We start from the raw sequence: 27,787 nt of genomic DNA, 5'->3' as shown, positions 1-27,787 counted from the left end.
TTTAATATTCTTGGAAAGCGCTACACTTGACCATTAGAGATTGCCTGAGGAAAGGTCTTTCTTTAACACTGAAATTTCAAGCTTAAAGGGCCACAGAACATGAATGACAATGGAATATTAGCATAGAGTATTTTTGATTTATAAAGAGCAAAGTTATTAATTTAAGGGACTTTCTGGGCTCTTCTCTGCGTCAACGTCACAGGATGTGTCACAGTGGTGTCTCACAATTATTCATGATTCTACATCGCCTTATCCTATGAGAAGACCTTGTCTCATTATTATTCATGACACCATGTGACCTTTCTCTATGATATTCACTTCAAACAGTGAGTTGATACCATACTGGAACATGGATCGCAAGTATTCGCGTTTGCATGACATGCGATTCTGACAGAGTGACAGGCAATGACTGACACGTTTAAAATACTTGTGCGCAACAATAATTTTTATAGCAGTTTGTCACCAAAACTCATTTTATTGAAACAAGACACAGTTTGACATGGATAGTGTCGGCATCACAGACACCATTCATCTTTACTTTAAGTTCAGACCACTTATAACTGAATCAGCATCACAGAATAACATTCTCACAAGTTAGGATGCATTAAATTGATCAAAAGAAATTCTACTTAAAATAAATGCTGTTCTTTTGAACTTTCTATTCAAAGAATCCTCAAACTATCACAGTTTTCACAAAAAAATATTAAACAGCACAACTGTTTTCAACATTGATAATAATAAGAAATATTTCTTGAGCAGCAAAACAGCATATTAGAATGATTTCAGAAGGATCATGTGACACTGAAGACTGGAGTAATGATGCTGAAAATTCAGCTTTGCATCACAGGAATAAATTATATTTTAAAATATATTAAAAAAGAAAACAGTTCTTTTAAATTGGAATAATATTCCACAATATTACTGTTTTTACTGTATTTTTGATCAAATAAATACGGCCTTGGTGAGCTTAAAAGACAAGCATATTTCAAAATATTTAAAAAAATCCCCAAACTTTTGAACAGTAGTGCATATTAATGCATTTAGTTATGAGCAGCTGTGAACTGCAACATGTCATTAAAATGAAATGAAACTGATTGCAGTTGTTTTCTCCTCACTTCTGTGATGAGAATTAAAATTTCCTGATAATTTACTCACCCCCATGTCATCCAAGATGTTTATGTCTTTCTTTCTTCAGTCGAAAAGATAGATTCTTCTCCAAATAGTGGACTTCAGTGGGGTTCAACGGGCTGAAGGTCCAAATTGCAGTTTCAATGCAGCTTCAAAGCGCTCTACATGATCCCAGACGAGGAATAAGGGTCTTATCTAGCAAAACAATCTGTCATTTAAAAAAAAAAAAAAAAAAAAAAAAAAAATATATATATATATATATATGTATATACTTTTTAACCACAAATGCTCATCTTGCACGGCTCAGCGGTGCGCCACGCATTACGTTGGAAAGGTCACGTGTGACATCGGCGGAAGTACCGCAGTAGGGCGAAAAACTAATTTCTAATTTTCTCCTCAAACTTCAAAATCGTCCGATATCATTGTTTTACTTTTTTTTGTAAAGGCCGTTTGGCTTAATCTTTGCACGTTCGCTTTGTAGACACTGGATCGGTACTCCCGCCTACGTCACGCATGACCTTTATAACGTGATTACGTCATGCGTGGCGGATCGCAGAGCTACTGTAAGACGAGCATTTGTGGTTAAAATGTTTTTTTGTTTTTTTTTTGAAAATGACTGATCGTTTCGATAGATAAGACCCTTATTCCTCATCTGGGATCATGCAGAGCCGTTTGAAGCTGCACTGAAACTGCAATTTGGACCTTCAACCCAGTGAACCACACTGAAGTCCACTATATGGAGAAAAATCCTGGAATGTTTTCCTCAAAAATCTTAATTTCTTTTCGACTGAAGAAAGAAAGAAAGACATAAACATCTTGGATGACATGGGGGTGAGTAAATTATCAGGAAATTTTCATTCAGAAGTGAACTAATCCTTTAAGAAAACTTCTAACCAGTGAACTTGCTGTCTAGAAAAGATACTGCATCTCTGCATTGTGTCCTCAAGAGGGAGCCTTACCTCTCTTTGAAAAATCTCCTAAATCCAAAGGCAACCAGTTTCAGCAAAGCCTCGAACACAAAGACCAGCGTGAAGATATAGTTACAGTACTTCAGACCTTCATCAAGATACTGAGAAGCACAGACATAAACAGTGACAGTCAGACACCTGCAATATTAAACTCTGAATTTAACATAAAATAAAAATTGACTATTTATTTATATGATCCTGGTCTTATTATGAATGATCCATCAGTGCATGTTATTCTGTTATAAATCTTTATTACAAATATGCATCAAAATATAATAACTTGTTCTGCCTCTGAAAGAACCTTCCTTTTCAGTTGACATCACCAAGTCCTCTTATTTTTCAACCCCTACCCGCCGACCTGATGTCATTAGGTGTGTTCAACTTCATGCAGCGCTGCGCAGACCAGTCGGCGGCTGACTTGAAGCAGTGCATGCCGGTTAGAAATTCTGTCCAACTTAAGACAGCGTTGACGGCACATCACTGTGATGTATGGCATCAAAGTACCGCAAGAGCGATTCGAGAGCAGACGGCTGACTCGGCCAGCACAGCTTCTCCAGAGCGGCTGCACGGGTTCTGATGACGAAACAGATGTTTCACGATGGGCCGGATTCACAGATGACAACGACGTGTGTTTCGTGTTTATTCTGACACCTACAATTCCACTAATGCTCACAAATCTGTAAACTCTTTTCATGTAACCATAATGTTATATTGTGTAATGTTTCTCAAAATAACACTGATAAAAATATATAGACACACATTATTGGTATTTAAATATTATTCATAGTTTTCACATGATGTCACACCCTTATAAGAAAGCCCATCTGGAGGGCAGAACAAGGCTTTCCTCCATTGCCCGGCAGTGATTTTTACAAGGTTTGTACTAAGTACTAATGAAGTAAGACAGTAATTTCAAGTAATTTATTGATGATGTACTATGTACAGGCAAGCAGATGAACCCATAATATAAATGGAACACACAGTTTCTCTTTAAGCGTTTTTCCATAGAAAACCATTATAAAGAAAACATTTTAACATATTGCATTCATATTCTGGGCTCATCTCAGTATTCATCATCAATAAGGTGTATACTGAATTTGGTCTCTTAATATCACTGTTTTAGTACATTAAGGCACTTTAAGTGTTTTTTCACGTTAAGCGTTTTAGAATGTCTTGCTGTTTTTAGTGACTGAAATACAGCAGCAGATGCTGGATATGGATCACAGATGCCCAAAACTTGCATTTTATTCACATATTTTTATTTTTCGTCTTTTGAGATGGAAAATTGACAGTAATGCAGTTCTATGGATGTATTGCCTGCCCGGTCTCTGTGCCAGTCACGTGACTGAAAACTATGAATAAGCTTACGTTGAACTTCATTCTTGAACAGATGACGCTGTATTAAGCAGTACATGAAAAGCGTTTCTGTTGCTTCATGAAAACATCTGAAACATCTGTGTACTTTACAAATATTGTATCTAATCCACTTTCCATACTAATCCATACCGTCTGTAATAAAGTACGCAAACACTGCGCGAGTGTCACTACGGGAAGCAGAAAGTGTCTGAAACTTTCACCGATTTGTCTGTGCAGCACCACATGAAGTCGAACATACCTTATCTGTATTGTAACTCCCAATTTTCATAGTCCAATCAATTCCAGGTGCATAAAATCAAGTCTCAACCTATATTTGTTTCTCACTGAATACTGTTTCACTCTGAAATACGTATGTTGTTATCGTAAACTAAAACTAAAATTAAAAAATACAAAAAAAATGTTAACAGAAACAGAAATATAATTAAACTTGTTTTATTTCAGTTAGTTCTTAAAGAAAAATGTCTAATTTTCATTTAAAGCTGAAATAATTTAATATGTACAGTGGCAAGAAAAAGTATGTGAACCACTTGCAGAATCTGTGAAAATGTGCAAAATTTTAACAAAATAAGAGATCATACAAAATGCATGTTATTTTTTATTTAATACTGTCCTGAGTAAGATATTTTACATAAAAGATGCTTACATATAATCCATAAGACAAAAAAATAGCTGAATTTATTAAAATGACCCAGTTCAAAAGTTTGTGAACCACTGATTCTTAATACTGTGTGTGGTTATCTGGATGATCTACGACTGTTTTTTTGTTGTGTGATGGTTGTTCATGAGTCCCTTGTTTGTTCTGAGCAGTTAAACTGAGCTCTGATCTTCAGAAAAAATCTCCAGGTCCCAAAAATTCTTCAGTTTTCCACCATCTTTTGCATATTTGAACCCTTTACAACAGTGACTGAATGATTTTGAGATCCATCTTTTCACATTGAAGACAACTGTGGGACTCAAAAACAACTAATAAAAAAGGTTCAAACATTCACTGATGCTCCAGAAGGAAACACGATGCATTAAGAGTCGGGGGTGAAAACTTTTGAACAGGATGAAGAGGTCCAAATTTTTCTTATTTCGCTTGAATATCATTTTTTTTTCATTTAGTACTGCCCTTCGGAAGCAACAGAAAATACTTGCATGTTTCCCGGAAGACAAATTAAATACAATTTACCTTGATCTTCAAATTCCAAAAGTTTTCACCCCCCATCTATTAATGCATCATGTTTTTTTCTGGAGCATCAGTGAATGTTTGAACCTTTTTATTAGTTGTGTTTGAATCCCTCAGTTGTCCTCAGTGTGAAAAGACGGATCTTAAAATCATTCAGTCACTGCTGGAAAGGGTTCAAATATGCAAAAAATGCTTGAAAACTGAAGAATCTGCAGGACCTGGAGGATTTTTCTGAAGATCAGAGCTCAGTTTAACTGTTCAGGACAAACAAGAGACTCATGAACAACCATCACAAAACAAAAAAACAGTCGTAGATCATCCAGGTAACCACACACAGTATTAAGAATCAGTGGTTCACAAACTTTTGAATGGGGTAATTTTAATAAATTCAGCTTTTTTTTTGTCTTATGGATTATATGTAAACATCTTTTATGTAAAATATCTTACTCAGGACAGTACTAAATAAAAAAGAACATGCATTTTGTATTATCTCCCTTATTTTGTTAAAATTATTAACATTTTCACAGATTCTGCAAGTGGTTCACATACTTTTTCTTGCCACTGTATAATTGTGACCCGTGTTGGCAAAATGAGTCGCAATGAGCAAATTTTCAAAAATTAGTTATTGTTATTTTCACATTCTCTATTATAAAACCTTCAAAATAATGTATGATTTGTTGAAATCCGACAAAAAATGACAAAGTCCATTTTGAGAAAAATCGAGTTTTCTGAATGTTCCAAAACAAAATCACAGCAACCAAACCTTAAAATCCCTGGTAATAACACCAGATTTGGCACAAACCAAGTCAAAATCAAATATCTATATGAAAAAGATATACTCAACTTATATTTTCCATGATACCACAATTGTTTAATTAACATTAATGAAACAGACAGCATATAATTTAAGACCTACTGTACCACACGGATCTAATATATAATGTTACACATCAGATGTTTTTCCCAGTTAACCAAACTTTCATTTGAGAAATAACAGATAATGTTTGCGTGAATACTCGCCAAGACAGATATTTTAAAAAACTGTAATATCCTAATCGCATGCTGTCTGAGGCGTCTTTGCGCCCACGCAGCACGCTTCGGATCTGTCAGTCAGCCAAGTAAGATTGTTTTGTTTACATCATCATGAGTTAAAAAAAAATCACATTTCATTGGTTCAGACTCATGCCATCGAGAATTTGCTATGAATATTCATTAAGTTTAAAATGCTGCACTTTAAATCGATACCAAACTTGTGCTGAGAGAAAGTGCCAGTCGTCAAGAAGTGAGCAGAAAGAAACGTCAATTTTCATGGACAAGGGAAAGGTACTTCTCTCAGAAAACATACAAATAAAGATACTTTTAGATGTTTAATTTCTATTTGGAGCATTGGGATCACTGGATGAGGGCTTACTGAACTCATTTTTGTGAAAACCTCAAATTCGACCAAAATTGACATTTTTGACTTGTTTTGCCTGTAGCTCGAAATTAGCCATTGCACATTCCTACTCCTTTTTTGCCAGCACAGGTCACAATTAATAAAAAAGACATATTTAAAAAATAGCAAAAACTAATAAAATGACCAAAACACACATCAAAATTACTAAAATTAAAATGAAAAATATAAAAATACTAAATACTAAAACTAATGCAAAACATCAACAAATACGAAGATAGTATAGTAATGATACTAAAATAACACTGCCATATGTTGATTTAAAACATGAAATGTTAAAATATGGTTAGCATTTTTGCACACAGGCTTTTGTTAACCTATTGCTCATGTCATTGCCCTGCAGAAATGATGTGTGTGTGTGTGTGTGTGTGTGTGTGTGTGTGTGTGTGTGTGTGTGTGTGTGTGTGTGTGTGTGTGTGTAATACACCAAACCTTGGGTTGTCTGTAGTGCTCCATTGACATTGTGAGGACATTAATGGCGATGATGATGGTGATGAAGAGGTCCAGATAATGACTAGTGCAGAGCGTGTGAATATAGAGGCGTGTTGGAGAGTAGTCTGCATAGTACGGTCTCTGCAGGGCCTCTAAAAGACAAAACACACACACACAGAGAACAATAGAACACCTTCATTAGGGTGTATTCAGGTCATTCAGGTACTTACACACACGCTCATCTTGAATCACAGGATGCTGGGAACATCCTCTGCGAACATTTTATGTTTAAAAACATCCATTTTGTAACACAGCTTTGAATTGAATATTCATGAGATTTGCAACGTTTCATTGAAATAACTCAAGCGCAGGATGTGTGTTGTTAATAGTGTACTGTATAGGCTACTTTGTTGTCCCTGTCAAACACAAGCACACTGACCCAGTTTTTGTCTGGCCAGTAAATTGCTAACGTGGCAGTGTGTGTGTGTGTGTGTGTGTGTGTGTGTGTGTGTGTGTGTGTGTGTGTGTGTATGTGTAGTCACAGTTTGCAAACAGTCGAGTCATCTGAGGGACGTTATAAATGTCCAGCCAAGCATCCCCCTACATCCATCACTGCTCAAGACTGCTCAAGGTGTCTTTGAGAGAAGATTTGTGAGCATTTGAGAGAGAGGCAGAGCAAGTGAGGTCTTGAGACAGTTAACTAAGTCACTTTTCAGTTCAGTACTGTGGCGGTACTATTGTCCAATAACGGTTTTTGACATACACCAAGGTACTGTGAGTAATGCTTACTCACGTAAAACTCACTGCCTTGATGCTAGGGGGATGTGGATAGTTGCCAGGGTGTTGCTATGTAGCTGCTAAAGTGTTCTGAATGGCTTTTGTCATGTTTTACAGTTGCTAGAATGTTCTGGGTTGTTGCTATGCAGCTGCTTACTGTCCCAAAGGAGGCCAACTTTTTGACCCCTAAACTAGGCTTGGGTCCCTACCAGGGCTTGACATGAACTTTTTTGCTCACCAGCCACTGTGGCTAGTAGTTGTTCAAAGTTACTAGTCACTCAGCATTTTCACTGGCCATAATTTTGACATCAATACCATGGGGAAAAACTGCCATATAGATATTTTTAATATTATCTTATAATTTGGCAGCAGGTATATTAGGCTGCTGTCACTTTAAGGCCTGACACATGGATCCATTATACTGTTACGCATGTATTTTCTTTCTCAACTGTTTACGTTCACTTAAAACATAACTGACTGTTTATGTGAATACTTGCCAAGACCGGCATTTTGACATTATTTTGTGTATATTTGGCTGTTTAAGTGCAATAAGTAGCGAAAACTCAATTTAGTACTGCGAGGCGGCTTTATGTGTGCGCTCTTTGGGTGTGAGCACAAAATCTGTGGGAATGAGTAAAATTATGCGCAATACGCACAATCCCACGGTGAAATTCAAGCCCCCGAGCAAACGAAATGAGAGAGTAAGGAGCGAGAAAGCAAAGCTGGTATTGAATAATGGTAATGATAACTGAAAAATGTATTACATATAAAAAATATATTATATATTACATATAAAATTCAACTCGCCAAAGTGGCTAGTAGGAGTGACTGTGTTACACGCCACTGCTGGATTTGTTAATGTCAAGCCCTACTCCCTACATATGTATAATATGTAAGAAATATGTAGTTCTAGCTATTGTTTAAAATTTCCCCCAATGTTTTCATAACTGTGTTACCTAACACTAGTAAAACTACTAAAGCACAGGATTAAAGTGGGATTTGAGGCAAGAGTAAATGTTTTTTTACTCTAACTTATAATTATGTGTCTCTTGTCTAATTAAAAGCTGGTTATGTGGTTTTGAAGTCAAGCAAAGTCAAAGGGCTTTTGAAGAACATGTCTGTGGAAATCAATACTAATTGTCTATTTCTCAAGCTAAATACACACGGCAGCAATTAAATTGTACTGTGCTGACCATATGTGTGATGCAATAAAGTTACAAGCAATAAAACCAGTCTGTTTCATGCTACTTTTTATCCTAACCAGCAGTGACAAGCCACAAAATATTTTGTTGCCCTCTGCTCCTGGCCCAAAAAATGGCCCAAAATCCATTTAGTTGTTTTGTTCTGAATTTCGCTTTTAGTGACAGCAGGAAAATGACTGAAATTTTGTTGCATTGTCTCATTACGACAACAGTCTGCAAAAACCACAAACTCACTCCTGCGTTTCTTCTCCATGCGCTTCTTTCTCTTTTCCTCTCTCAGTCTGGCCTCCTCTTCCTCCTGGTCTTGTCTACACTTGTGAAAGTTCTCGACCACCACACCTACAAACATGTTGAGCACGAAGAAGCTGACGATCAGCAGGAAGGAGATGAAGTACAGAAGCATCCAGGGATTATGATTCCTTACAGGCTACAAAGAGAAAAGAAAGAAGAACAGAGAAATAGATATAAGGTGGTGACACTGATTAATCAAAGAGGGAAATATTCATGTGTACACATTTTTTTTAAATTAAGCCTGGAATACTCCTGTGTGCATCAGCACAGTAACATATATACTAAGTATATAATTTTATATGCTATATTAGACTTGCACATACTTTTCATACTATTCTTTTGTGGAAATGCTGGAGTCAAAATGCTAGCTAGCTCTTGCCATTTATTTTGCTGCATTTCTATAAGTAATTAAACTTACTAATTCAATGAATTGAAAAATGCAGGTCATAAGACTTTGTTTTTACTCATCTGTACATTAATTTATGTTCATTTTGATGCTTCTACAAAAGAATCTGTCTACTCCTGTTTTCAAAAGGCATGCTTGATCATCTTGTAGTACATAATTACTGTAGTTTGGTCATGCCATGTGCCAATATAAATTAACAATATTCAGATAGTCAGAATAATATACCAGCTGTCTTTGTTAGTTAAACACTAATTAAGTTTATTTTTAAAATGAAAACTACGTAAATGTTGTAGATTTGTGTTTTAAAAACTTTTTTTTTTAAATAATTGTTTTCTATTTTACTATACTACATTTTAAAATGTAATTTATTTCTGTGATGTAAAGCTGAATTTTCAGCATCATTACTCCAGTCTTCAGTGTCACATGATCCTTCAGAAATCATTCTGATATGCTGATTTGCTGCTCAAGAAACATTACTTATTATCAATGACGAAAACAGTTTTTCAAGATTCTTTGATGAATAGAAAGTTTGAAAGAACATCATTTAAAATGGAAATTTTTGTAACATAAATATCTTTACTGTCACCTTTGATCAATTTAATGCAACATTTCTAAATAAAAGTATTAAACTCTTAAAAAAAAAAAAAACCTAAACATTAAACAGTAGTATAATTCCAAAATAATTTCTCTGAAATCAAGTCTTATTATCACATTATTTTTTATTTTATTATTATATTAAACGGTTAGTTCACCCAAAAATGAAAATAATGTCATTTATTACTCACCCTCGTGCCGTTCCACACCCGTAAGACCTTCGTTAATCTTCGGAACACAAATTAAGATATTTTTTGTTTAATTCCGATAGCTCAGTGAGGCCTCCATTGCCAGCAATGACATTTCCTCTCTCAAGATCCATTAATGTACTAAAAACATCATTAAATCAGTTCATGTGAGTACAGTGGTTCAATATTAATATTATAGCCATCGGATTTCAACAAAAATATCTTAATTTGCGTTCTGAAGATTAACGAAGGTTAAGGATTAACCTTGTCGAAGGTGTGGAACGGCATGAGGGTGAGTAATAAATGACATTATTTTCATTTTTGTTAAGTTAATTTATCTATCTACTAAAAAAAGACAAAAATACTAATAATGAAGACAAAGATTTTTTGCATTTTAATGTGAAGGCACCCTTGTTTGAATTTCTGGAAACTCAAATATTGGCTTAACACAGCAATCAGAGTTAACATGATGCATGCATAATCAGAATATGAAAATTTTCATTAAAATTTCTATGCAAATGTAAAAGGGCAAAACTGTTGGGAGGAAAAGAAAGTGGAGAGAAAGAAGCCCATCAGCAAGAAATCAAAGACAGGAAATGCGACAGGAAGAAAGTTCAGAACGCAATGGAATCTCTGTACTTGTCTTATTGTATATAAAACACAATTGGTATTTTTCACCACACAAAAAGAAATGCCACTGTAAAGGACACTATATAAACCAGTCTGTTATTGTCCGTGGACTGAATATTTCTGTCTATGTGTGTGTGAGTATAAGACCTCTCAGTGGAATTAAATGATGAATGTTCTGTGTCTCCTCCTCAACCTGCTCATTTTGGTGTCCTCCACTGTATTTTTATCTCTCTCTTCCTTTTCTCTTCAGTTCAGAGCTGAATTAATCAAACACTCGCTTTACCTAAAACCAGCTGCTGCCTTTTGTGATTGTGTCACTTGAGCTTGTGGGAACGAAAAAAACAGTAAACACTCCTGGTGCCTGTGCTTTCTTTTGCTATAACAGACAGATTTAGAGTAAGGCGTAAGTGTTTCCACACTGAGTAGAGTTATCTGAAGAATACACACACACACACACACACACACACACACACACACACACACACACACCTGTTGGTCCACAGCCACGGCATCTAAGCCATCGTACATGATGTTGACCCAGCCGTCTTTAGATGACAGGACAAATAATGACATCAGTGCCTGCAAAACATAGATAAAATGGATTAATGTGAACAAGAGAATATTACGGTATCATTGTCAACAATATGAATATCTGTAAAATATTGAGGGGAAGGTGAGATGAACACAATTCTGCTCAGTTGAAGGCTATAGCACAGCAAAAATTTTGTTTTGTTTTCCAGAAAAAAATCTGAACATACTAAATTTACTTGAGAAGCAAACAACACTTTTTTATAGAATGTGTATTGAATTAAGTTTTTCCTCTATTGATTGTTTTTTCATGTTTTAAACATATACTCTATTTGTGTGGTTCCTACTTAAGAAAAAAACGACATACTATTTTTTTGCAAACTGGCAATATGTCCGGCCTAGGAATTATTAATTATTAAAACTTTGTTAAAGATTTTGTAAGCATATTGCGTAGCTGTGCTTGGAGTAAATAACACAATGAAACATGCCAAATTACGCAGACATCATTTTTGTCCAGGCTGTCATAGAAAGAAATTATGGTAACACTTTACAAGTGTTTTCTTTATTTAACATGAACTAAGAATGAACAATACTTCTATAGCATTTATTAATCTAAGTTAATATTAATCTGAATCTACCAAAATTATGAACAGATGAAAAAACAAGAGAGAACCAACAAAATATTCATAACTAATTATGTTGTAGTCAATGTATGCTTTTCTATGCTTTTTTTTTTATTTTTTTTTGCATAGTAAAATAAAACCTGTAGCTGTAATTTGTTAGATAAATACCTTAACCAAGTTTAATGTTTTGTTCTTATATTTAAAATACAAATGGGTATATATATATATATATATATATGTCAGGGTTATATCTGTTTATAGTTTGTTTTTCATCTGTTTGCCTGTTCTGTTGTAGTCTGTTTCTTAGTTGTATTCTAGGTTGTTAATTAGTCCTGTCCTTTTTAGTTCCCTTGGTTACAGATTGATTTGAGTTTCAGTTCAGGTGTGTCTTATTAATTATCTTGTTAAGCTCCCTTTGTTTGCCTTGTATATATTCCCTGTGTTCTCCCTCAGTCTTTGTCGGTTCTCATTTATGGTGTATGTGGTTATCTCCTGGTTCCTCTGTATTGCATCATTAAAAGTCTACATTTCTGCAAATCTCCTCATCATGAGTGTTCATCCCACATGGACCGTTAATATATATATATATATATATATATATATATATATATGAAAATAAAAATGTGCATTTATTTGCTTGACAGATATTAAAATGTCTTGAAAAAAAAAAAAAAAAAATCAAACATGTTGGATGCCGAACATAATGTTAATTCGTTACATGAAGGTATTAAAGTTGAAAGTCTAAACTACAACATAACAAAACTAAAAAAAAACACATGAAACAACTGAACAGGTATAAGAAACACTATCCACCAGAACCCTGTCATCTTGATGAAATGCGTTTGTGTGACCTGAATCTGAAATATAATGGGTTGCTTGATGGTTTAGAAAAAGGGCAAATGAGAAGGTTGATTTTTTTAATAAAAGATGCTACCAGTGATCATAATTCATTCTTCATGAATTCCCCCTTAATGTCTATGTCTATATATGTGTGTAAGTGTGAGTGTGAGTGTCCTACCTGACCCAGGTTATCGAAGTTGTACTTCCTACGAACCCATTTGTAGTTAGCATGCAGGCACTCTGATTTATTGGTGATGTTTTTAGTGTCAAAGCCTTCACAATGATAAAACTTCCCCTTAAAGAGCTGAGTAAAAGAAAACACCTTACATTTAGACAGCATTATTACAAATAAACTGCAATCACTGCTCTCATATGCTAAAGGTTTATTTGATCAATAAAATCGGTAACACTTTACAATAAGGTTCACTTGTTAACATTAGTTTGTTACATTTGCTACTGTATTTACTAATCTTTGTTAAAGTTAATGAAAATACAGTTGATCATAGTTTGTTTATGTTAGTTCACAGTGCATTAACTAATGTTAACAAATACAACTCTTGATTTTAATAATGTATTAATAAATGTTGAAAATAACATTAACAAAGATTAAGAAATGCTGTAAGTGCAGTTCATTATTAGTTCATGTTAACTAATGAACCTTATTGTGAAGTGTTACCATAAAATCATTAATAAAATTTAATAAAAATTTCTAAACTAAATTTTTCTTCTTTAAATAATAATAGACACTAGCAGCATGTGCGTACCTGAACTCCCAGAATGCCAAAGACAATGAAGAAAGCGCAACAGATCAACACAATATTTCCAATAGGTCTGAGAGATGTGATCAACGTTTCAACAACCAGCTTCAGTCCAGGGGCCCTGCTTATGACCCTGACAACACAAACACACACAACCAAATGCATATTTAGTGTTGAACTCAATATATATGAACTCAAAGCAAAAGCACTGAACTAGAAAGAGGCTGTTAATAAAAGGGCTCAGTGTTGCACAACAAGCTGACGAGATGAGATCTCCTCTAGTGTTAGCCTTGAAATGAATAGGTAAGTCTGCTCAGCAGAATATATCTCTGTCTGAGAGTTACATGGTTTTGTTCAAATCTGTGAAGTGGAACAGTTTCCTATGGAAGCTTGATTCTGCCATGGAATAAAAAAAATAAAAAAGAGTAATTGCGACTTCAATAGTTCAATAGTTTCAACAGTTTTCTGACTACAAGAGATTAAATGTTTCAAGGTTTCAGCACCATGGACAGCAACATTATTTTAATTTTTTTTATTAGGCATACTTTTTTTGTATACGCTACTTTTAGTGAGTAACTACTGGTTGCCTAGTAATGAAATTCACTGATGTTACGCATGTTGTAGACAACGAATCAGTTTTTTTGATGCTACAAACAAACATTTTGGAAGGAAAAGACTAAATATAAATGGAATCAGTACATAAAATGCGTAACTCTTTCCCCATAAGTGTTTTTTAAAAAAGTTCCCAGCCACCGCCAGCGTTTTTGATCATTTTCACAAAAATTGTATGGCCCCCAGAATATTTTGTTGTATTAATATCTGAACATGCAATATATCAAAAGAAAGAACAGAGCCTCTGCTTTTAAATGGAAAAAAGGTTTTATTCTAGCTTCATGCATTCTTTTTTTTTAATCATAACACTTGAATGTGGGTAAGTTTCATAAAAAAGCAACATTTTGAACAAAAATGGAGGTTATCCATCCTCTCCAAACATTACACACCCCGAGCCGAGAAAGTATCAATTTCTTCGAAAAAATTTCTTTTTCTTTGAATTTTCATGACATGGGACCGAAATGTTGCAATAAATAAAGAAATGTTGATACTTTTGTAAGCTTTGATAGTGTGCGGGATTTTCTTTTGATTTTGGACTTTTTTGGTCCTTTGTCCTACGCACCTATCCATTACCTGTAGATGTGAGAGGGTAATTGCTGACTAATTGAACAAAAAACTGAGAAAATCACTTTTTTGTTTTTAAAAGATTACAACATTCATAAGCAATGCTTTTATCGCTTGTTTCTGCTCCTTTTTTGTCTGTTTTGATCCGTAGATTCTCTTTCAAATGATGCGTAATAGCACCCCCTACTGTATATCAGTGGAAAGCCGGAAAATTCCGTAGAGGGTGGGGAAAGAGTTCATATTTAAAATGAACGAGAAACAGCAAGTGCTCTTTTCCATTGCTGCCATTTATCTGCAGCGAAAGCACAAGTGGCGGTCTATCTTGGTTCACGAAACCATTCAGGCTTGGAGTCAGCATGGCGAGTACATATCAGAAATTATAGGAAAGTTGCTGACCACTAAAATTAACTGCTCCATCTTGTTTCGACACTCCACTACAGGATGTAGTGACGGATCACATGCGCTCCACAGACTTCACTCCTATTGGTTGTCCCTCCCAAAAGTCGCTCTTGATTTGCATAAAGTTAAACATATCTCAACTTTGTTGCGTTGCTGGACACGTCTACATCCTGTCGCTCGTGCCGCCGGAAATTGCCAGCTCTCCATTGAAATAAATGGGATTGTGTCGTTTGTCGATGCGTGTCGCTGTTAATGTAAATGCAGCTTCAACGCAACTCCAGTCCCTATTCACTTTCATTGTATTGAAAAAGCAGTGTGAACATTCTGTTAAACATTTACTTTTGTGTTCCACGGAAGAAATACAGGTGAACTAGCCCTTTAAGAATATTACATCAGCCTACAATAGAGAACATAATGTACTTCCACACATTTATACACACCCACACATTCCTTCAATAAAAGTCTTACCTTAAGGGTCTCAGTGTTCTGAGCAGTCGAAGTACTCGCAATATACCCAGGATTCTGTTCCCGCCAGAGGAGGCGAGTGAGACCAGGATGTCCACGATAGACACAAACACTAGCAGGCCGTCTAGAACATTCCAGCTGCTCTTCAGGTACGAGCCTGGACCAGCATACAGCCCAAGAGAAACCACCTACAGCATAATAATCATAACCATCATCATCACTGACATGTCATCAGCATACTGCATTATTATTGTGTCATTATATTAAAAATGTAAGCTAAATAAAAATGATTAAAAAAAAAATGTAACTAAAATGTATGCCTTTATTTAATCAATTGATAATTTTTGTACCTTCACAGTCATCTCAGCCACAAAGATCACAGTGAAGATGTAGTTGGACACTTTAAGAAAAATCCGCTCCTGTCAAACAATGATAAATGAATAATGAAAATGCCATTTAAAAAGGCAACAAATGCACCATATTCATTACAGAACAGCACAAAAGCAGCTTTGAGATGTTGCTGATGAGAAGTCACCCAATGACTTTTTAAAGCATTTATTGTGCAGCATATTTTCATTACTAAGTTATAATGGATATTGTAATTTCAAAGTTGTACAGTATATGGGGTATTCTTTTTTTGATTATGATAATGGGTTTGCACATTATGCACAAGTTATGCACATTAAAAATGTAATCTCAAGAGGATGGAATCACATTTTTGAAATCAGTTTAAAATATTAACCCCTTAACAATTTATTATGATAAAATAATATTTATGATTATATTTAATAATTATCAATGCATTTTCCAAAATATTTTAAAATTTAAAAATCAATTTTAATAAAAATATAAATTCTGCCAAGTGATACAGTTCATTAGATTTACTGTGAGTGACACTGGCACTGTTACTATTGTAGGTTCAATAATACAATGACATTTACACAACCGTTCAAAAGTCCAGAGTCAGTGCATTTTTTTTAAAGAAATTAATACTTTTGATGCATTAGATTGATAGAGTGAAGACTTTCATAATGTTACACAAGATTTCAATTTCAAATAAATGCTGTTCTTTTGAACTTTCTGTTTATCAAAGAATCCTGAAAATGTTTCCAAAAAATATACTGTTTTCAACATTGATAATGTTAAGAAATGTTTCTTGAGCAGCAAATCAGCATTTTCTTAAGGATCATGTGACACTGAAGACTGAAGTAATGATGCTGAAAATACAGCTTTGCCATCACAGGAATAAATTACTTTTCAAAATATATTAATATTAGCATAGTTATTTTAAAGGGGACCTATAATGCCTCTTTTACAAGATGTAATATAAGTGTCTGGTGTCCCCAAAATGTGTCTGTGAAGTTTCAGCTCAAAATACCCCACAGATAATTTATTATAGCTTGTCAAATTTGCCCCTATTTGGATGTGAGCAAAAACACGCCGTTTTTGTGTGTGTCCCTTTAAATGCAAATGAGCTGCTGCTCCTGGCCCCCTTTCCAGAAGAGGGAGGAGCTTTAACAGCTCGTGCTTCGGTTGCTCAAAAAGAATAAAGCTGGAGAATCTCACGCAGCCAAAATGAGGACTGTCAGTAACGGTGTTCAGACTTACATTGTGCAAACTGGAGTCGGACACTGATGGAGAGACTCAGGAAGAAGTTACAACGTTTAGAATGAAACTGGACGTTTCTGAATGGTTAGTGGATAAATTTATGTAGTTGCTGTGGAGTTGATTCAACTCATCGACTAGCATGTGCCGTCATGTTAATCTTTTGTGCAAATCCAGTGTTGAATTGACCCTCGTTTGTGAAGCAGTCTGGTGTAAAATGATGGCATGGCAACAACACTCTACTACAACAACTCTTCCTCTTCTCTAAAGCAGCCCAACATGACCTCGCCCCCTTTGTTGCGTGTTCCCGGGGGCAGGATTTATGTAAATTTTGGGGTTTTGATGTCACCAACCCAGGAAGAAGCTTGTTGTAGTCCCTACCAGCCGTTTGTTGTAGTCCTTAAAAAGCGATTTCTGTAAAAGAAAATATCTTCCTTTGCATTGAACTTTGAGTGTCGTAACTTTGCGGATGTTGTTTATGCTCAAACAGCAACATTACACACTAACTAAAGTTAAGTGAAATCATAATCAAGGACCCTTTTAAATTGTAATAACATTTAACACTTATTTTGATTAAATAAATGCAGGTTTGGTGACCATAAGAGATTATGCAAAAAATTCACAGACCCAAACCTTTGAACGGTAGAGTACATATATAATAGAGCTTAATGAAAGTGCTAGAAATGAGTGTTGTGATTGTGTTCACCGTGCTGTCGGGCTGGATGTCAGGTCTCTCTAGAGCGATTGTGATGCAGTTGAAGAAGATGAAGAACAGCACAATATGATCAAACATCTTATGAGTAATGACTTTCTGACAGCGCATACGGAACCTGCAAAGAAGGAGAGGGAAAGAGCCGTGTGTGTATAGCATGAGAATGTGCAAGCACAGCATTCATTAGTTGTGTATATGTGTGTGTTGGCTGGTTTTCTGTGTTGCTACTCACTTATTATGAGGGGAAAATAAGTAAAGTGACCAATCCTCATGGTCACTGCACCATTGGGGCTTATACGGCTCCAACAGTCTCTTCACAATGAGACACCAGCTCTAAATAAAACATATAATACCAGATGTAAAAGGGAAATACACACACACACACATATATATATATATATATATATATATATATATATATATATAAATCAAAATTTTATAACAAATGACATTCACTAAATAAATAAGAAAAGAATATATAATTTTTGATCTGTGTGACCAATATATTGGTATAATCAATAATAAAAATGATTAAAGAGAAAGTCCCACCTCCTCAAATTCATCATCATCTGCCCCTTGTGTGGATGTTGGCTCGGGGTGTGTAATGTTTGGAGAGGATGGATAACCTCCATCTAATCTGCCATTACACTCCAAATATGGGCGTGGAACCTGCAAGAGCTCTGGAAAATCAAACGACCCTAGACATGAAACTCCACCCAGACTGCCGGTCCTGCTGGATTTCCCATCATCTGATTGGTTTTCATCCATGCTGTCCTGTCCCGTTCCAGAAAGCAGCGACTCGCGCTCCCCTGACTGAGCACGTCTTATTAGGCTGGGGGCGTGGCCAAGGCTGTTCCAACTGGAGCGGCGACTTCCCCAAAGGCTGGACTACAACAGACACACAAACTGTAGCTGATTGTCATTGCACAAAACCAATGGTGTAGTATGAAAGATAAAAATAGTAAGGAAAAAATAAAAGAGATTTACAAGATGGCTTATGATTTATTAAACTAAATTAATGTTTGGTGTGAAAAGGCCTTAAAAGTGATAATTCTAATATGAATATAGAATTTTATTTAAATTAAATGGTTTACTATTTGTGTAAGTTTACATGTACTGGCATTTACTACTCACCAGGGACCTCTGGTCATGTGGTTCGGTGGAGGTGTTGCTGTTACGCCGTGATTGGCTGTAGATGTGCGACACCTCAGTTCTGGGTGTGGCGTTGAGTTGCATGTGTGTGTTGTGAGGTGGCATAGACGCCCGAGGTTCCAGGTGTCCATTGGAGATGGGCATTAATGTCTGCATTTTTATCTCTGATCCTAATATCAACAAGAGATTAGCATAAAATAACAAAACACATATAAACAGCTGCGCACACACACACACACACACACCTGATTTCAGTAGTTCTCGCAGTTTGTCCTCATCACCATAGTCAGACGACATGTCATCATCAGTGTCTGATCTGCTAGCATCACCCTGAAAGAGAGAGAGAAATGACATTTAAAGGCTAAAATTCAGAATTCATAATAATGAATCATTATATTTTCATATCAAGCCAGACAACACAAGGCCAGCATAAATAAATGCAGAACAAACACAATTACATTTGCTCTTTCAAGGCTATGCAACTCTCTACCTTCTAATCTCATGCTTAGTTAACCCGTTTTTCATCTTGTCCTCGTCCTATTTCCTGCTGAGTCACTTAACTTCCACTTCCAATGTATGTTCCAATGTAAAATCAACATGAAATGGCATTCAGACCTATTTCATTTCCAAAATGTGACCTACAGCAGTGGCTAAAAGTGATGTCCGGCCTAGAAAAATTGACATTGTCACCCTTTATTTAAATATTTTTAACAGTTTGGTAAAGATTTAGTAAGCAACTTGCGTAGTTGTGCTTAGAATAAATTGTTTTATTTATGATAACAGAAAACCAATGACATTTTAATAAGTGATTATGTTGTAGTCAATGTAGGCATTCCTTTACCTGTGAGCTTTTTGATTTTCTGTGTACTATTTTTCATAGTAAAATAAAACCTGTAGCTGTAGTTTGCCTTTTTTGCCAAATAATTTTGTCAGATAAATACTTTAACCAAGTTTAGTGTTTTGTTCTTCCCTCTTATTTAAAATATTTAAAAAAATATAAAACATTTTACTCATACTTTGATGGTTTACTCAAACTTGTAGGGTCATTTAAAACAAATATCCCCTCCGGACTTCACTTTTGGTCACTACTGTATTTCTGAGTGAAACAGGATATTTCACTAAAAAGAAAAACAATTTTATTGTGAAAAGTGGGAGTTCTACCAAAACAAATCAGAAACATAATACTTCCTGGATGAGTTACACAACATAATCAATGGCCGTTGAGATTTGCTTGTTTATATTCAAAAATGTATTGTAAATCCGTGAAAAAAAAAAGAGTGATGAAAAAGAAAAAGAGCGAAAAAGGGGAAAAATACGAATGAATGAGAATCGCCATTTTCAGCAGAGTAACAACTGGAAAAAGTGTGTGTAAATGTGTACTGGAGTATTGTGTGAGAAGGTAAAATGTCCAGTGTGTATGTGTGTGATATTACCTTGAGCACAAAAGAGAGAGAGACATAAAAGACAGAGAGGAAAAAAAGGAACAACAGAAGGTTTGAGTGAAAGCGTGTTCCTATCAAACACATCATCACACCAGCTGCAGCCCAGCGCCTGTGCTTACACGCTACAGATGAGACTCATCTACATGAAAATTACACACACAAGCCAAACATACACCGATCCACACAATCAATCTCTTTGATCTGACACCAATAACGAAAAGAAACAAGAGCGTGTTTTTGTTCATTTCCATGTGCGCTCAAAGGAAATCCCTTTTTTTCATGGTGTGCGTAATGGTTACTGTGCTGTAATTGAGTTCCAGTGCAATAATTCCAGTCCTCTGATAACATCTTACTCTTAACACGAAGAATTCCCTCTTGGAAACTCAATTAAATGCAATATGGCCACATCTAATTCACTCGTGCGGAGGATTCACACAGATGTTGCGAAGTAGAGGAAGTCGTTTCAGCGAGCTGTTTGTTACAGTAGTAGCCCCAAAAAATATTATAGAGACTTAAGCCAAAATGTACAATGCCATTGCATTAAAGACAAAATCGATACAGTCCCTAGTCCAACATCTGACATCTTACCTCAGCTTGGAAGCCCTCTACTAAGATGGCAACCAGTAAGTTGAAGAGGACGTAATTCCCAAAGGTCATCAAGGCCACAAAGTACAGAGACGCCCAGGGGGAGGTGGAGGCCATGCCGTTATACAGAACCACATTCCAGTCCTCCTGGGTCAAAATCTGTAGAGACACAGGATGACTGTTAGCACAAATTTCATATTTTAAACTACTGTCTCGCACTGTGAGTAGGTACATGACATCTAACCACAAATAAACAACAACCTTTATCTAAATGCTATTAAAAACATCAAAATATAATTTATTAATTACAATAACACAGCTATGTGTACAACAAACCTTGAAAGAATCAGTATTTTGACTATAATGGTATATTAAGATTAAAGGGGACCTATTATGCCTCTTTTCACAAGATGTAATATAGGTCTCTGGTGTCCCCAGAATGTGTCTGCGAAGTTTCAGCTCAAAATACCCCACAGATCATTTATTATAGCTTGTCAAATTTGCCCCTATTTGGGTGTGAGCAAAAACACGCCGTTTTTGTGTGTGTCCCTTTAAATGCAAATGAGCTGCTGCTCCTGGCCCCTTTCCAGAAGAGGGCAGAGATTTAACAGCTCACACTTTGGTCACTCAACAACAAAGCTGGAGAATCTCACGCAGCTAAAATGAGGACTGTCAGTAACGGTGTTCAGACTTACATTGTTCAAACTGGAGTCGGACACTGATGGAGAGACTCAGGAAGAAGTTACAATGTTTAGAATGAAACTGGACGTTTCTGAATGGTTAGTGGATAAATTTATGTAGTTGCTGTGGAGTTGATTCAGCTCATCGACTAGCATGTGCCATCATGTTAATCTTTTGTGCAAATCCAGTGTTGAATTGACCCTCGTTTGTTAAGCAGTCTGGTGTAAAATGACGGCATGGCAACAACACTCTACTACAACAACTCTTCCTCTTCTCTAAAGCAGCCCATCATGGCCTCACCACCTTTGTTGCATGTTCCTAGAGGCAGGGATTATGTAAATTTGGGGGTTTGTGATGTCACCAACCCAGGAAGAAGCTTGTTGTAGTCCCTACCAGCCGTTTGTTGCAGTCCATAAAAAGCGATTTCTGTAAAGGAAAATATCTCCCTTTGCATTGAACTTTGAGCGTCGTAACTTTGCAGATATTATTTATGCTCAAACAGCAACATTACACACTAACTAAAGTTAAAAAGTGAAATCATAATCAAGGACCCCTTTAATAAAAATCTATATAATTGGTGGTAGACAAATATTAGAATAAATTAACAAAATTGTCTTTAAAAAATCAGTTTGAGAAATTAATATGCATGACATCACTCTTATTGGCCACAGAATTTTTATGCCAAATTATTCTGACTTCATCAAACCTACCAGATTTACAATATTTAATCTACAAGTATTATAAATTATATAATAATAATAATAATAATAATAATAACACTAATAATAATTACTGTTATTAATATATTTGTGTTTAATAATTTAACGACTGCAAAGTTTATCTGAAAGGAAAATATATATATATTTTTAAAAAAAATACACAATAATGATTAATAATAATAATAATAATAATAACAACATTAATGTGTTTAAATTAAATTTAAACTTTGCAACACAAATTGCAAAGTTTATCCAGCATGAAAATTTATTTTCTTTAAAAATACACACTATTTCCATTAAAAAAATAAACATTCATAATTAAAAATATAAGACAAAAAAATCTCAGCCCAAGCAAAGTAGCAAACTATTTATGTTTACACGAACCAAGAGTTATTTGAACAGTATTTTTTTTACACTAAGTAAAACAAATGTAAACTTTTTGTAACACTTTATTTTACAGTGTCCTTGTTACACATATTTCATGTAGTTACTGTAGTAAATTATGCATAATTACATGCGACTAACCCTAAACCAAACCCTAATCCTAACCCTAACCCTATATTAAGTACATGTAATTAATTGTTATTATTCATTACTTAAATATATAATTACACTGTAACACGGACACCTTAAAATAAACTGTAATCAAACTTTTTTTTGTGTGTGGCTCATTTCAAATGCAAATGCAAAGAAACTTTGTTTAGTTTGTTTTCCCTTCACTCCAGCACATTTCACACAGACATCCACAACAGAACCTGAACCCATCTCTGCCTCTTCCTGCAGACTGATTTAGAACAGAGGAAAAACAGCAGGTTCAGTCTGGAGTTTATATTCTGCTTACAAACGCACACACACACACACCCACACCGACAGAAATAGAGATTAGGGAAATTAAAGGCTCCCAGTACCGAAGAAACCCTGACTCCGATGGCTTCCCTCAGGGCCTGGAGTTAATACAGCACCATATCAGTATTTGCACAAGTGTCACCCCCGGTGACCTCATCACACTACCCAATACTGCAGGGAGAGGGCTGATGACCTCATCTTGTCTGCAATATTATAGGGCAGGTTTTGATGACCTCAGCAATTTCAACTCTGACACAACTTGTAGAACTTTGAATAATCCCAGTCTTAAAAGTAAGACTGACATACACAAACACATACACAGCCTTTTTATTGACATTATAAAGTAGAATGCAGAAGAAAAATTATAGTTTTGCTTGAATACTTTACAAATGATTTACAAATCATAAATATAAACGTACAGCTTCAAAAATGAAATAACTGTTTTGCTCTGACAAGGATTTGTTAGTTCATTTAACAGAGGCTAAATACCCACAATCCCTTGCCTCAGCATTTTTGCGAAATGCTGCTGTTCCCACATTGAGGAGTGAGTATTTAATCAAAACTTGCCTCCGAAGACCAAAAATGCTATTTCTGGACTTTAAATTAATAAAAGCTGAATGAATTCAACCATCAGTTTAGTGACCTACAGACTCCGGGTGGTCAGCGAAATGTGGGGATTTCAGGAACAGCAGCTTAAAATACTAGTTGTATAATGTTTTATCGTTCACTAAAGAGGAACTTTATGTTACTTAAGTGAGAATAAGTACCGTAGTTCTCCCTGAAATATTTCTACCTCTGAAAAAAAAGAATATAACATCCATATATTGCTTATTAATGTAACGGGTGAGTGGCTACAATGAAGCGCACGGTGATACAATATAACTAATTAGAAATATACAGAATACACAGGAAACACAACCACAAATAAACAAACAAGACTGAACAAGAACTAAGGAAACTAAATACACGAAGAGATAATTAACTAGAAGAGAAACAGGTGCGGGATTAATTAACAACCAGGGAAACTACCGAGGAAACAGAACTCAGACAAAGAAGAACAGGAAACAGAGTGAAAACGCAACCAAAACACAACATACATGTTACAATTAAACAGTTTGCGAACATTTTTCTGACCTGAAACACTGTAACGATGGCCCAGAGGAGTGAGTCAAAGTTCTTCCTATCAGACACTGTGTCTCCATTCTCCAAACGTAGAGTAAACTTACACCCAAACAGATGCATTCCCAATATACTGAAACACAGAAGACAAGAGAGAGAGAGACAAAGAAAAAGTGGGAGAGACAGAAATGAGAAAAGGTCATTCTCAGGTAACAGCCACATTTGTGTACAGCTTACTACTGATATAATTATTAGGATACAGAACTTAAGTCAGATTATTTGAAAGATTTGAATCTGTTTAGTGTGCAAAACAAAAGAAACTTTACACCAAATCATTGCATTTTTAAATGTTTTTCATCAGAATTTCAGACAATGTCCATGTTCCCATTATATTTTAATGTGAATTTTGTTTTTATTTAAACTAAAATACCATGCTTTCATTGTATTTTTTTTTTTCTAAAAACACAGCTGAAAAGGCTGATATTTGCTATTTAACCATTATGGCACTGAAGCTGAACGATATTTTATTTCAGCTTAACCCTAACCCTAACTCAAGGCAACATTTCTTATTTTCATTTAGTTTAAGTTGAAGTACTAAAATAACTAAAACCAAATGAAGTAAAACTAAAAACTAAAATTTAATAAAAACTATATAGATATAAATAAAATAAAACTGATAAAATTACAAAAACACACAACAAAATGAAAAATTAAATTTTAAATAAAATTAAAATGAAAACAGAAAATATAAAAACAAAAGTCAAAAATAAAATTCGAGAACAGAATAAAATTCAAAAAACTATAAATCAATGATACTAAAATAACACTGGTACTTGAGTATTATGAAATTATGAGCACATCAATTCCAAACTTGCTGTGATGAGACTGAAATAATGTTGTGCTTTAGGGTTATTAAAATACTTTACAAGGCTGTAATCACATATTTAAAGTCATCATGAAATGAAAATTCACCCTATCTAGTCTGTAAATACATGTTATAGATCTTATTTTGAACAATTTATCTGTGCATGTTTCATTTTTGTTTTTTGACCTTGTAATGTTTAATCAAAATACCTCAACAGCCGATGCATAAAACCAAGTTCCCGCTCTGCATTTTTTCTTTTTTAATAATCCGTTACACTTGAATATACGTCATGATATGGAAGAAAAGATCTCTTTCTACTTCCGTTTCATTGCAACTTTAAGATTGGGGATTATGATCTAAGAAAATAAAATAAATATAATCACATAACACGTGACATTTAATCACAACACGTGATTAAAGGTGCTGTATCTTTTCTCAGGTACTGATTATGTGCTTTATTTAATGTTAAAAGAATTTAATGTGAGTTTGATTATCATTTATAGCCATACAATGGATAATTCAGCTAATATCTTAATTAAAAAATAAATAAAAGGAAACACGAACGTTAAAACTGTAAACTCATTGTAATGAAACAAGTCCCTCAGTATATATTTTTAATAATGTTAAAATAGTATAATATTTATGAATCCGACTATGTGCTTATCAATTTCATTGCGAGTGCAGTGCACTTGCAGAGATACTCCGCTCACACGATCTTTGATCGATTTTGTTGTGTCTCATAGTCGTGGCACATCTGGTGTGGACAGACCAATTGCTTGTTGCTGGAATCTTATCGCGTCACATCTGGTTAGGACAGTGTTATAATCTACATACAATCAGGGTTGGGAATAGAAAATCGATTCCAATTCTTGTATCTGATATTTAAGGTCAGGAATCGGATACTTGTTATAAAAATTAAAATTTCGATTCCTCTTATCGATTCCTTTGTTAGCATTTTATTATGACTTTAAACCATTCAAGAGCAAGAAGACTCGCGCTGTTTTCTGTGCTGTACACACATCCAAAACGTGCGTGATACTGAACTGATTTCTCTTTCGCGTCTTTTTGCACTTGAATGGACAAATACACACAAAAATATGTCCTAAAAAAAAAAAATATGTCCAAAAAAATATCCTTGTAAACACAGTCGGTTATGTCTTGAGTGAACGTAAACAGTTGACAAAGAAAACGCATGCGTAACAGTATGTTGGATCCGTGCAGCTCTTAAAGTGACAGCAGCCTAATATTCCTGCTGCTGTCTCTTTAATAAAGTTAATCAAACAATAAAAGACAAAGACAACAAAGAGAAAATTCACTCACTGTTCTTGACTGAATAATTTTTGTAACTATATTTGTAATGTATATTTTATGTATATAAAGTTCAGTGTTATTTTACATTTGATTACAGTTTCTATACCTGAATACCTGAAAATCTTAAAACACTGTTTATTTCAATCGTATCTTTGTTCAGTTGTATTTATTTGTGCGATTGCTAATTTGTTTATTTGTTCTTTTTTAATTACTGAATGTTTACTTGTCTTTAATAATGCCTGAAATGTATTTTAGTTAGGGTAGTTGTTTTTTTGTTTTTTTTCCTATGGTATTTTCAAACAATAGGCAAAGGTCTGTAAGTGTTCTTTAGCCTGTTGATTTTTGTTCATGGTATTCAGCTACAATGAAATGTTTTGCAATAAGACTTAGAATAAATATGAATGATATCTAAGTTTTTTACCTTATTGGAATCGAAATTAGGAATCGATAAGCAGAATCGGACTCGTTAAAATTCAAACTATACCCAGTCCTACATACAATAAGACTCATTTGCTTTCAGTCACTATTACACTCTTGTTCTTGTATGGAAGCACTTTTATTCAAACCTAAAGATGAAGATGAAGAGCATCAGCAGCATACAGAAGGTGGCCACATTGTCCATGGTCTTCATCAGTACAACCAGCTGCCTGCGCAGAGCGGGGAGGAACCGCACCAGCTTTAGTACCCTGAGCAAACGGAACGTCCGCAAAACCGAAAACCCTCCGTCCGCTTGTCCAACAATCTCACACACACTGTAGAAACCACCAGACAGAACATGTGTGGTTAAATATACAATGAATTTACAAAAAAAGAATCAGAATATAAAGGAAACCGAACAGCACAGAACCTGATGATAACGATAATCCCATCAAAGATGTTGTAGGGGTTACTGATGTAGTTGAACAGACCGCAGGCCGAAAGCTTCAGGAGCATCTCTAACGCAAACAAACTAGTGAAGACAATATTACTGATCTCCAGCACGTCTGTCAACTCATCCGGCTGAAAGAAAAAGAGAACAAGAATATGCAATATTACTCGAGTTTTATGCCATATGTCATAGCCAACCAATGTATATTTGTGTGAACATGTAGGTCTATACGAGCTTTTAGTCTGTGTTTTGTCCGCCAGATGAAAAAAAAGACAGTCCAATTACTTAAAAGTAATAGCACATCTCTCGTCTACAAGCCACATGATTTGAGGTATCATTCATGTCTGGAACACATACGGAGCTAACATGAACATATACAAAAGCTAAACTACAGTGTTGTTACTGTCATGACATTGTGTTTATGCTTCTTCTCTTTCGCTCCATGTGGCTTTATTTCGTGCCGAGGAAGAGCAGGCGAG

At 35.1% G+C, this 27,787-nt stretch overlaps 1 protein-coding gene across 1 annotated transcript in view; it reads right to left on the bottom strand.

Moving 5' to 3' along the window:
* cacna1hb (calcium channel, voltage-dependent, T type, alpha 1H subunit b) overlaps positions 1–27,787 on the bottom strand; it is a 69,609-nt gene that overhangs the window by 17,071 nt on the left and 24,751 nt on the right. Inside the window, exons 9-25 of the mRNA XM_051900186.1 lie at positions 27,288–27,439; positions 27,007–27,192; positions 24,280–24,397; positions 20,903–21,058; positions 19,118–19,202; positions 18,855–19,042; positions 18,270–18,608; positions 17,953–18,053; positions 17,715–17,838; positions 15,754–15,822; positions 15,407–15,591; positions 13,370–13,496; positions 12,784–12,909; positions 11,104–11,193; positions 8,740–8,932; positions 6,527–6,678; positions 2,088–2,197 (exon numbers count right to left, since the gene is read on the bottom strand). Of these exons, the coding sequence (XP_051756146.1) occupies positions 2,088–2,197; positions 6,527–6,678; positions 8,740–8,932; positions 11,104–11,193; positions 12,784–12,909; positions 13,370–13,496; positions 15,407–15,591; positions 15,754–15,822; positions 17,715–17,838; positions 17,953–18,053; positions 18,270–18,608; positions 18,855–19,042; positions 19,118–19,202; positions 20,903–21,058; positions 24,280–24,397; positions 27,007–27,192; positions 27,288–27,439 (2,501 nt within the window). The remainder of the gene's footprint in view (positions 1–2,087; positions 2,198–6,526; positions 6,679–8,739; positions 8,933–11,103; positions 11,194–12,783; positions 12,910–13,369; positions 13,497–15,406; positions 15,592–15,753; positions 15,823–17,714; positions 17,839–17,952; positions 18,054–18,269; positions 18,609–18,854; positions 19,043–19,117; positions 19,203–20,902; positions 21,059–24,279; positions 24,398–27,006; positions 27,193–27,287; positions 27,440–27,787) is intronic.

Source organism: Ctenopharyngodon idella, chromosome 1, assembly GCF_019924925.1.
Source record: "Ctenopharyngodon idella isolate HZGC_01 chromosome 1, HZGC01, whole genome shotgun sequence".
In the NCBI taxonomy this organism is placed as follows: domain Eukaryota; kingdom Metazoa; phylum Chordata; class Actinopteri; order Cypriniformes; family Xenocyprididae; genus Ctenopharyngodon; species Ctenopharyngodon idella.
Note: the sequence above shows the minus strand (reverse complement) of the source record. Positions and strands in the feature narration are given on the sequence as shown.